Source organism: Dipodomys ordii, unplaced genomic scaffold (genome assembly GCF_000151885.1).
Source record: "Dipodomys ordii isolate 6190 unplaced genomic scaffold, Dord_2.0 Scaffold67, whole genome shotgun sequence".
Taxonomy (NCBI): Eukaryota; Metazoa; Chordata; class Mammalia; order Rodentia; family Heteromyidae; genus Dipodomys; species Dipodomys ordii.
The window spans coordinates 1,989,022-2,001,004 of NW_012267283.1; the positions used below are offsets into that span (position 1 = coordinate 1,989,022).

The 11,983-nt window shown below is 46.5% G+C and overlaps 1 protein-coding gene across 1 annotated transcript; it reads left to right on the forward strand.

The window, feature by feature from the left end:
- The first annotated feature begins 248 nt into the window (after positions 1–248).
- LOC105990743 (chromosome unknown open reading frame, human C9orf152) lies at positions 249–5,340 on the forward strand. The gene is made up of 2 exons (XM_013023227.1): positions 249–441; positions 4,832–5,340. Exons 1-2 carry the CDS (start codon positions 249–251, stop codon positions 5,338–5,340), a joined length of 702 nt encoding a protein of 233 aa, XP_012878681.1.
- The last annotated feature ends 6,643 nt before the right edge of the window (positions 5,341–11,983 follow it).

An 11,983-nucleotide genomic window follows, 5' to 3' on the forward strand; every position in this document is an offset into this window, starting at 1 on the left:
CTCCCTCCCTCCCTTCCTTCCTTCCTTCCTTCCTTCCTTCCGCACTACTAGGGTTTAAACTCCAGACCTTGTACTTGAGTTCCCTTCCCCCTTAACTTTCTATCTTCTCTCCACACTGCCTTTCTCCTTTCCACCCTCCTTTTGGCCCCATCATTTCTCCTCCCTCCCACTGCATTCCCCCTCCTTCCTTCTTTTTCTTCCCTCCCCCTGCCTCACACCTCACCATTTACTTTTCTCCCGGATCCCGGATGAAGGGGTTGGCCTGTCCCTGCCCTGCCCTGCCCCACTTCTGGCAGCTCGGGGCTCCATTCATGGCTGAGAGCTCTGGGACTCAGGCCCCTGGCCAAGGGCCCTCTGTCAGCATCCAGTTTCTTCGAGCCCAGTATGAAGGCCTGAGGAGGCAGCAGAGGACCCAGGCCCACCTCCTGGTGCTCCCCAAAGGTACGGCTGGGTAGGTGCTGGGCAAGGAGGGGACTAGCTGTGCATAGAACAGATGGCTGAGCTTCCTGGAGGGCAGAACATGAGTGTCTGCCAGCCTCCTGATAGGGGAAAGCAGAATTGCTACTGGTCTAGCCAAAACCAGAACCAGAACAAACATTACTGGATAGGAACAGTTCTGCTCAGTCTGTCCCAGGGCCAAATGCAAAGAGCCTCAGCCAGTGTTCCAGCCAGGGGTGGCATTCGTGGCTTTCTGCTTCTGATCTTGCTAGACTGGTCAGCCGGGAAAGCTGGGCTTGGGCCCCACTGCTGGGCCAGGGGGAGATGGGGATTCCACTTCCTGCCTAGATCTAACAGAAGCACTTCCAGCAAACCAGAGAAATTAGCGTTGGAGAAAGAAGGTGTGATGTTTCCCAACATTCTGGGAACTGGCTGCAGCACGGCTCTGGGCAGCCATCAGGCACCCAGGCTCACCCAGCCTCCCACAGCCATCAGGAAGATTGGGTCAGAGAGAAAAGCAAACTCTTCCTGGCCGAAAGAAGCCCCAGTTTGGGGGATTCAAAGTTCATTCTGAGAGGAAGTCCAGGCGCATGGGGCTTAGGAAATAAGTGGTTGTCAAATTCTAGTCTTTATCCTAGCATAGAGAAGAGAAGATCATGGGAGAAGGGACGGTCTGTGAAAGGTCAAAGCCATGCCCAGAGAGCTTGTGCAAACATGTGTAATTCGTTCCAAAGGCTTCTGTGATCTATCTTTGGCTGTACCAGGTTGGAAGGGAGCCAGGGGGTAGAGGCTCCTCCCTACTCAGGGCAGGAAGTGGTCCTCAAAAGACCACCAAAAGGAGGCTTTGAAGAGATGAAAGGGGCTTCTCAGAGCTGAGGAGTCTTTCTCATTACTTGGACTGGTACCAACCCAGATCCAGATGAAGGGAACTGGAGAAGCCAGTTAGGAGTATCTCTGCTGTACATAAGCTGGAAAGTTCCTAAGCGCTATCCTTTCTTCGGTTGGTCATTCAGCAAGCATTCATTCCGTTCACCTCCATCTGATGAAAACATCAGGTTTAACAGGCTTGCAAATCAGACTCACAAATTCATATGCTTACCAAACATTATTCAAATGCATCTCCTATTCCGTATAATCCCCAGGAATTCACGATCCCCGTCCCTAACCCTTCCTGCTGCCTTTCTCCTACACTTAGTAACGCAATGCTTCCTCTCCTGTCACTAGTGTAATAATACCACCAAGTCTTTCTCTCTCTATCTCTCTCTGTCTCAGTCTCTCTCTCTCTCTCTCTCCCTGTCTCTCTGTCCCTGTCTCTCTTTCATCTCTTTTATTTTGTTTTAACAGAGGGTCTTGCTTGCTAACACCAACTAGCCTCAAAATTAAGATCTGCCTGCCTCACTCTCCCAAGTGCCAGTATTCTAGATGTGTTCCACCATGTCTAGCTACAAGTTAGAGTTAAAAGATAAGCATGGTATGCATTGTCCCAATTAGGCATGGTGGTACATACCTGTATTCCCAGCTACTCAGGAGGCAGATGCAGGCAGCTTGCCAGTTTGGGGTGAGCCTAGTAAAAGGTAGTAAGAGGTAGTAAAACCCTATGTCAAAAACAAAAGAGCTGGGAATATAGTTCAAGTGTGAATGTAGGGTATCACATGTAGTATCATGTGATACCCTATGTTCAGTCCCCAATATTATAATAAAAGAAAAACTCTTGTGCTCTTGGCTTGTATAGAGATGGAGCGGGTGCTATTCCGAAGACATGGAGGAGACACCCACAGAAGGTCCTGCTCTGAGACCAAAGGCCCTGGGTACCTCCCACTGTTAGCTCTCTCTCCTGTTCTCTGTGGACCCAGGCTGGACTGACAGTTGAGCAGGCCTTCTATGAATCCATAGCTCTGTCTATCCTTCCTGAGCCCTTTCCTGCTAGACTCACAGTGGGGGAGGATTCTAGTTCCCAGGTTCTCCCATCATGCCCTGTTCCTCCCTTATTCTCAAATAAGTCTTTAGTATTTTGAACATCGTGAAGGTTTCCCTGCATGTTTCATTAAGAATAGAGTGTGGTTTCAAATAAGTTGTCTTCAGTCTTCCCACTGGAGCTCACATACAGGACAGCTGCTGTTTGCAGAGATGAATTGCCTCTGCTCTCTCTCTTCTGTTTCTTTTGGACTCCTGGAACTGCGCTCTGGGGTTTCCTTCTAACTTTATTCCTCTAATACTATGCCCACACTGTTTTTCTGCACTTGGTTACCCACAGAGTCTCCTGTGGTCAGAGGTGCCAGAAGCCTCAAGCAATTTTGACATCTCAGAGGGGCCGAGGTTTTTCACCAGCCTACTTCGGACAGGAAAATGCCACTCAGGCATTCCCACAAGCTTCACACCCTGCTGCACAGAATGGTTTTAAAAAATGCCTCTGAGCTGGTAGCTCATACCTGTCATCCTAGCTACTCAGGAGCCCAAGAGCTGAGGATCACAGTTCAAAGTTAGCCCAGGCAGAAAAGCCCATGAGACGCCCATGTCCAATTAACCACTAAAAAGCTGAAAATTGTGCTGTGATTCAAGTGGTAAAGTGCTAGTCTTGTGCATAAAAACTCAATGACGATGCTCAGACCCTGAGTTCAAGCTCCAGGATGGCATATACAATAAAAGAAGGGAGACATCTGCCTCCATAACTTTGAAGCTAGTTCAGAGAAAAGCAGTAACAAACCCAGTGTATGTGGACTAGAAGGATAATGATTAGTTCTCTATAAGAGCTGCCTTGAACAAAAGACCTTAGGAACAGTGCTCAGGCCCTGAGTTCAAGTCCCATGACCGGCAAAAAAAAAAAAAAAGAAAGAAGGAAAGAAGGAAAAGAGTGAAGGGAAGCAGGAAATAAATATACCATAACAGTGAACCACTGTCTTGAGTGGTAAATTCATTATCTGATGCTCAGGACAAAACCGACTCCAAGTCCCTAAATTAAGAATAATGTTTCCTCTTAGTGAGTATATATGAATCCATGTGTGTGAGTGTGTTAACCAGCTTTCCATTGGTATGATGAAATACCAAAGAGAGTTAGCTCAAAAGGAAGGATGTTTTATGCTAACTTATGCTTTCAGTGTTTCAGTCCATGGTCTGTGGTAGGCCAGGTTGTTTTAGGTCTGGGATAGTACCCTGTGTCAAGACAGAAGAATGTGATGAAGGAGGTTGGTCACCTCATGGTGGCCAGGAAACAAAGAAAGAGAATGAGACTGGAGACTCTTTCTTCCAATGAGCCCTACTCCCCAAAGTTTCTATCAGCTCCAAATACTACTACAAGCTTGTGACCAAAACATTAACACGTGGGCCTCAGGGGGTCATTTGAGATTCAAACTACAGCACTTTGTGTGTGTATGTGTGTGTGTATATGTGTGTCTGTACGTGTACGCACACGCGCACATGCATGTTCATGTACACATGCACATGCATTCTGGTCTCAAATGTTAGTACTCATTTTTCTTAAAGTTCACGTTCTTGCTTCAGTTTTTTTTTTTTTTTTGGTCCGGTTGTGGGGCCTGAACTCTGGGCCTGGGCGCTGTCCCTCAGCTCTTCAGCCCAAGGCTAGCGCTCTATCACTTGGGCCAAAGCACCACTTCTGGCTTTTTCTGCTTTTGTGGTGCTGAGGAATCGAACCCAGGGCCTCATGAATGCAAGGCAAGTACTCTATCACTGAGTCACCATCCTAGCCCTTGCTTCATTTTTTGACCTTTTATTATGCTTGAGTTTTTCCATACCATTGTCTAAAATCTGGACTTCCTTTTCATTTCTTTTATTGGTAGTACTGGGGTTTGAACACAGGGCCTTTTGTTTGCTAAGCAAGATAAGGTTTTCCTGATTTTGCCAATGGTAGTCTCAAACTTTGATCCTCCCATCTATACCACCAGTATAACTAGGATTACAAGTGTGAGGCACCATGCCTGAAGGGAATTTTAATATATTTGCTTATTTTCTTTCTGTTCTTCTATGATATATCCATGAAACTGTGAGGTTTTGTCTCAGTGTTGTAGATTCATTTATGGATTAAATACGTTACATGAGACCTGACACATATTAAGTACTTTCTCTCTCTCTCCATATGTACATATATGTGTGTGTATGTATATGTATATTATATATATAGAGAGAGAGAGAGAGAACAAATAATTGTGTGAAAGTGCATATATTGAGGTGGTTACGTGTGTGTGTATGAGAGAAAGAGAGAGAGAGAGAGAGAGGATGCATAAGGAAACCATGTGTGTGCCCATGTGTGTATGGACAGATGCCGTGTTTAGTCCCCTTGACATTCTAGCCTTACTTCAGCTGATGGTTCTACAGCCCTAAGTGATAGCTGTCCACTTTACCTCTCAGTAATGAAACTGTGTGTACCTTCTCTTCTCAGGAGGGAGCCCTTCTCCTGCGGAATCCATGATCAGTGCTGTGTGGATTAACAAGGAGAGAAGGAGCTCACTGCCCCCGGAAGAGCCTGAGCTGGGGCTGGAAGGGAAGCCAGAAGAAACTGAGGGAAGTGGTCTTCAGGCACCTGAGTCACTGTGGCACACACATCTAGAGATGCATCGTGTGGTCCAAACCTGCCACCAGGAAGCTAGTCATCAGTTCATGGCAAATGATCAACTTGCAGCATCTAATCAAAGCCTCCCTTCTAAGGGAGACCCACACTGGTGCGAAAATAATCAGAAGACCCAGCCCGAGGCAGCTCAGTGTCAATGTCATGTGGTTACTACCCAAACAAAGGCAATGGAATCCACCTTAACAACCAGTATCCAGTACCCACCTTTTACAATGAACTCCCACAGGTCTGGCAAACCAGCTCACTACCCATTTCCTCAGAGGAAAACACCCCGAATCTCCCAGGCTGCCCGAAACTTGGGCTTATATGGCCCTGTCTAAAGCTCTGGACTTAGCAAGATGTCTCAGCCTTGAGGCCATCTGTGGGCTCATGAAAAACAAATCAGAAAGACAGAGCCATACCAGAGCTAGGGAGAAAGGATGGACACAACTGTCAGCCATGAAGTTCACAGTGGGAACAGGATTTTGTCTTCCAGAATACGAGACCCTGCCCCTAGTCAGAGGGCTCACCATCCATTCAGAATGAAAGAGTACTGTCTGATCAGTGCCATCCTTCTGTGCTTATATAAAAAAAGACACTGCTAAGGAGCCTTGTATGCCATTCATGGGGCAGAAGGAAGGGTACAGAACACCTAATCCATCGCAGCAGAACACCTACTCCCTAAGAGTGGAGAATTTCTTTTTGTCAGTCATGGGGCTTGAACTCTGGGTGCTGTCCCTCAGCTCTTCAGCTCAAGCTAGCACTCTACCACTTGAGCCACAGCACCAATTCTGGTTTTCTGGTGGCTTATTGGAGATAAGAGTCTTACAGACTTTCCTTCCTGGTGTTGAACTGCAATCATCAGATCTCAACCTCCTGAGTAGCTAGGATTACAGATGTGAGCCACGGGCGCCCAGCTTAGAGAGTGGAGAATTTTCAAACATGAAGGAACTCTAGCCAAGAGACTGCCTTGGCAATGCCATTCAGGAGGCAATCTCATTTTCAGTATTTCTTGACTCCTCATGTATTCTGGGGTAAAAAACAATGAACTCAGAGAATTCAGGACCGTTTATGGGCTGTTGGACCTGAGGACTTAGAGTTAGTACATTCAGTAGTAGTGACTGCAGCATTTCCTTATGAACCTCCTGAAGCATGGTTATCCTGGGTAAAGTCAGCCATGTCAATGCCACCCACCATTATCTATGTTTAAGGTTAGCTATAAGCTGCCACTAAGACTGTATGTTCTGGCCTCGTGGTAGATTTATTTCCTTCTCTCCTTCACTCTCTTCCTTCTTTCTACAACTCCTCCTCTTCCTCTTTCTCCTTCTTCTTTTGTCTATTGTGGGACTTGAACTCAGGGCCTGGGCACTGTCTCTGAGCTCTTTGTTCAAAGCTAGCACTCTACCACTTGGAGCCACAACAGCACTTCCAGTTTTCTGGTTAATTGGAGATAAGAGTCTTACAGACTTTCCTCATTGGGCTGGCTTGGAATCAAGACGTTCAGATCTCAGCCTCCTGAGTAGCTAGGATTACAGGTGTGAACCACTGGCACCTGGATCCTTCTTTCTTCTTTTTCAACCGTTTTCCTCTCTACAAATTAACTTCACAATTAAAAAAAATCACTATCAATCATTGAAGATATACACAAATAATAAAAGACTAAATAATGATGATGATGATGGTGATGATGATGATGATAATTGTAAAATAAAAGCTCCTAGAAATCCCCCCCCACTCCTTATCATCCTAGCTAGGATCACTTAGGTCTTTACTGGGATCAAATATGTTTTAAATCTAGAACAAACTTAATCAAGTGTTGCTTGAGTTGTGGGGAAGAGAGCCTGTGGTTAAATTTTAGTAATGACATTCAACCTGATATTAACCTCTTATCAGGTATTTTCTCTATGTATACCTGCTCCTCCTGGACCACCAGAAATCCATGCCAATTTGGAAATTTATTATGACTCCTTTTCTGAATGATTCATAAGATGCAGATGTTTTTAAGCCTCTGGTAACAATTAAGGAAACTTTCTGAAAGAAACTTCATCTGTTGCTTTTCTTTGAAAGAAGAGTCCCACAAGCTCCGCCAGCCCAGGCAGAAAGTCCGTAAGACTCTTATCTCCAATTTCTTTTCTCATCCTTGCTCCCCAGGCTCCGGCAGATCTGGCAGAGTGTACAGGGCACCTGTATCCTGTGGGCGAGTTGGCAGAAAGCACGTGGAATGGGGAAAATGCACACCTAGTTTTAATCCAACTACTTTTTGGCCTGTGATTTGGACCTAGTTACTTAGCCTTTCAGTTTAGATCCCATCATCTGTCATGTAAGAGAGGTCATACTTGCTTTCCAAAGGTTTAGTGATACTATGTGCTAAAGTTCCAAGCACTCTCAATAAGAGACTGTGGTTGTTTCTCTCATTCTGTGTGTGTGTGTGAGAGAGAGAGAGAGAGAGTGTGTGTGTGTGTGTGTTATGCCAGTTCTGGGGCCTGAACTCAGGGCCTTAGGCTCTCACCCTTAGCTTTTTTGGTCAAGCCTGGTGCTCTACCACTTGAGCCACAACTCCGTCTCTGGCCTTTAGACACTTCATTGAAGATATGAGTCTCATAGATTTTTCTGCCTAGGCTGGCTTTGAACTGAGCCTCAGATCTCAGACTAAATACTCAGACCTCAGCCTCCTAAGTAGTTAAGATTACAGGCATGAGCCACCAAAAGATTTTATATACACCCATATCCATATATATGCATACACATGTATGCATGTATTCATACATATATGTACACATAAACATATCTTACAAGCTTCTGGGGCTGCAGACTGCTCCTGCCAAGAGCATTGAACCAGAACAATCTGTTTCTCAGTCAATCAATATACACAAACATACATTCACTACTAGCACACTTATCTTCCTACCAACTCCTGGACTGTCAAACTGCTCCTGGCAAAGTGCTCAGATTACTGTGGGTGCTGTCACACAAGGCAGGGCTCTGGTTTTTCTTCCTGTGGTCAGAATTGGAACTAACCTCTCCATGCTCTCAATGCTAGCAGAAACAGGAGCCAGGAAAGATGGAAAAAAAACCTATGAAACTTCCACACGGGGGAGTCTCTTTTCAGGAGTATGGAAGGCTGGGGGTCCCTGAAGTCAAGTAACCAGACTGATGCAAGACCTGTAATGCAAGCCACATGACTGCTGCACCAAAAGTCTCCATCTTCTCTGGCAGGGGGCAGGTGCCCCAGGCTCCAGTTGCCTGGCTGCACCTATACATGGTGACCTTTGCTGAGTTATCAGCTAAAGTTTCAGATTTCATCCTGGGGAAGGGCCAGGGAGAGAGGCCGGTGATTTTGCTTAGCTGGGAACAGAAAAGATCTTTAAAACCTGCAACTGCCACAAACCTGGTTGGGTGGTCTTTGTCATCATCGTGGGTGGTGCTGTTGGGGTCTTTATCTGCGTGTTTTCCTCTTCCTGGTCCTCCTTCTCCTCTTCCTTCTCCTCCTCCTCCTCCTTCCCCACCCCCTCCTGTTCTCTCTCCACCTCCTTCCTCCTTCTTCCTTCTCTGCTAGAGGCAGGCTCCTCCCCAAGCTGGTTATTGTGGGTCACTCCCTATTATTAAAGCTGAATATGCCACTTCTGAAGACTTACAACTTCTTTTTTTCCTTGGGGGGGGGGGGGTTTGGTCATGGGTTTGAACTAAAGGCCGAGGGCTGTCCCTGAGCTCTTTAACTCAAGACTAGCACTCTACCACTTGAGCCACAGCACCACTTCCGGTTTTCTGGTGGTTTATTGGAGATAAGAATCTCATGGGCTAGCCGGGCGCTGGTGGCTCACGCCTGTAATCCTAGCTACTCAGGAGGCTGAGATCTGAGGATCGCGGTTCAAAGCCAGCCCAGGCAGGAGAGACCGTGAGACTCCTATCTCCAATAAACCACCAGAAAACCGGAAGTGGCGCTGTAGCTCAAGTGGTAGAGCGCTCGCCTTGAGCTGAAGAGCTGAGGGACAGGGCCCAGGCCCAGAGTTCAAGCCCCACGACCGACCAAAAAAAAAAAAAAAAAAAGAATCTCATGGGCTTTTCCTGCCCGGGCTGGCTTTGAACTGCAATCCTCAGATCTCAGCTTCCTGAGTAGCAAGGATTACAGGCGTGAGATGCTGGTGCCCAGCAACTTAAAACACTTTTTTCAATTTAAAAACACTCTATCTCAGAGTCAAGTCAAATCCACCAAGAGCTTCCCACTGCCCTCTCTTGTACCGTTTAGCTAGAGGAGAGGGGGCATAGTCTTCTCCCTCAGTGCCTATTCTTGTTCCTCTGCAAAGGCAGGTAGCAGTCTGGTAGGAAGACTAGGAAGGACAAATGAACAATGAAACTCAGGTAGCCACACTCCAGAGTCTGAACTCTTCCTTACGTTCCTGCTTCTTTCTGACTTTCTCCTTTCTGTATTTCCATAGCTGGAAGCCCCCTTCAGACAGATGAATTCTGGTAGAAACGGCTAATAGAGACATTGGTGCTTTGATCTAGAGGCCAGGGAGAGCTGGAGTATATTTTCTAAATATTCCTTCCTAAAACCCAACCTTTCCCCAGCTTTGCAGTGGTGGGTAACCCTCCCCGCTCTTCACAAATATCCCTTTATGCCACTTCCTTATTGTTGAAAAAGATGTGAATCACTCACAGTATTTCCAGTCTGACCCCAGATTCCTGGAAGCCTTCCCCACAGGCGGTGACCATTCTCCTCCCACAGTGAATGAGCCACATGACTCCTCAGCACAGTGGGTTCAAGGGACTGCACGTGTCATTCGATTTCTTAGCCTTCGATTTGTGGCAATGATACCAAGTTCCTTCCTCCCTTTCCATTAAGAAAGAGGAGACACTCACCACGTATCATTAATGCTTTCATCTCTCTTTTGTCTGCTCCTTGATGAATCCATCACCTGGTTCTGTTGGCATCCACCCTGTGGGTTCCCTAAATTCAGGATCATAATCAAGACTTGGCAGTACACCAACCCCTCAGCCTTACCCTAAGTAATAGAAGGAGGAAAATAACAATTGTGGGAAAAGCTGTGGCTTCTGCCAACCCAACCTGAAGAGTCTTTAAAGTGAGCCTGAGCTGAGCTAGAAGTCAGTAGGAGGACTGGATTCAGATCAGGATCATTTCAACTCTTAGTGTTTCTGTTAAGCGCATCTCCTTTCTGGGCTGGGTAGGCCTTGGTTTTCAGCATGGGTTTTTCTTTTTTGAGGCATCTCAGGTGATTCTAATATCCTAGAGTGCTGACTTAGGGCCACACTGATTACAAAAGAAGCACAGAGTTGCTCAGAAATGGAGGCCAAATATAGCACTTTCCAGAATCATCAATGTTCCCAGTCCTTTGGACCTTACACTTATTCTACTTGACTTTTTCTAGGAGATGAGGAAGAAAAGATACAGGAGGCTCTCCTGTGGGAAGCAGCTCCAAGTCTCCTTTTTATCACCACAGCTCTGTGAATGGAAAGATCGGAAGGGATCTATCTAACATACAGGTCCTGACAGAGTTCCCTGACTGTATCCTTAGGCCCATCTCTGAGGACCTTCCTTTGGGATGTGGTAATCAAGGGAGGGAAACCAGGTGTCTGACCTTATCATTATGTGGAACCAGAAGTAGGTTGATAGCCACCTGTGTTGGAGATTTCTCCCAGGTGAGCATTGTTCTTGAGTGAACTAGAATAAGAATCAGGTTGCACTGAGAGACAACAAAGAGGAAGGTTTGGGTTAGGAAGGCCTAGACAGGGCTGTCCAAGAGACACCCAAAAACTCTCCCACTGAACTATACCCCAAAACCAGATTAGTTCTAAGCAGACAGTGAGAGACTTAAGCTCTCTTTCCTGTTGTTCTGTTACCTTTAGACCCTTGCTGTTATGGACCTGGCCCAGCCTTAGGAAACGAAGATTCAGTAAATCCATCTACTGAAAACATAGGTGGCTTCATTCCCTGGATCTCCAGTGACAGTGGGTTTTCCCCTTCAGGAACTAAGGCAGATAGCAGACCAAGATTAAGAAATAAAAGTTCAGCGGGACGCTGGTGGCTCATGCCTGTAATCCTAGCTACTCAGGAGGCTGGGATCTGAGGATCATGGTCAAAGCCAGCATGGGCAGGGAAGTCCAAGGGACTCATCTCCAATAAACCACTCAGAAAACTGGAAGTGGCGTTGTAGCTCAAGTGGTAGAGCGCTCGCCTTGAGCTGAATTGCTGAGAGACAGCGCCCAGGCCCAGAGTTCAAGCCCCATGACCACTCCCCACCCCCAAAAAAGCAGATTAAAGTTGAATATCATTCCTCGCTGTCCTCTGTTCTTTCCCATAGTTACAACGGTGCAGAATATGGCCAGATGAGTAGTTATGATGAGAGATGGAGGACATGGCGGAACTGCCCTCTAGTCTGGGAAGTGCTCTGGCTTAGCCAGAGACCCCTACATCTTACCACAAACGAGAGGGCACTCTTCTTTATCCAGTCCTAATCTCACTGACACAGCACACCTTCTGTATGTCACGGGAGTGGTGTTGGCATGCTTAACGGAGGCTCTTTGGGGACTATGAGTCCCACAAGGACCACCACACCAAGGCAGAAATAAACCATGTTCAGATGTCCCTTAGCCATGTTACCTGTGTCTCACTCTCCAGAGTACTTTCAGAATCATGAGGCTGCTTGTGTTTTCAGTATCTCTGGGTTGCAAGCTTTGCAATGTGACCTGAGGGAGGTTTCCATGGTTGCTCCACCTGTCTGCCCAGTTATTTAGTGTGGCTTCATCTTAATACTTCACTGTTGAACTCTTGCTTATCTCCAGAGCTGCCTTAAACTATGAAATACATGTACTACAGATAATTAATGCTCTTTTTTTCTTTCTTTTTTTGTTGGTTGTGGGGCTTGAACTCTGGGCCTGGGTGCTGTAACCTCAGCTCTTCAGCTTAAGGCAAGCACTCAATCACTTGAGCCACAGCGCCACTTCTGGCTTTTTTTCTGTTTATGT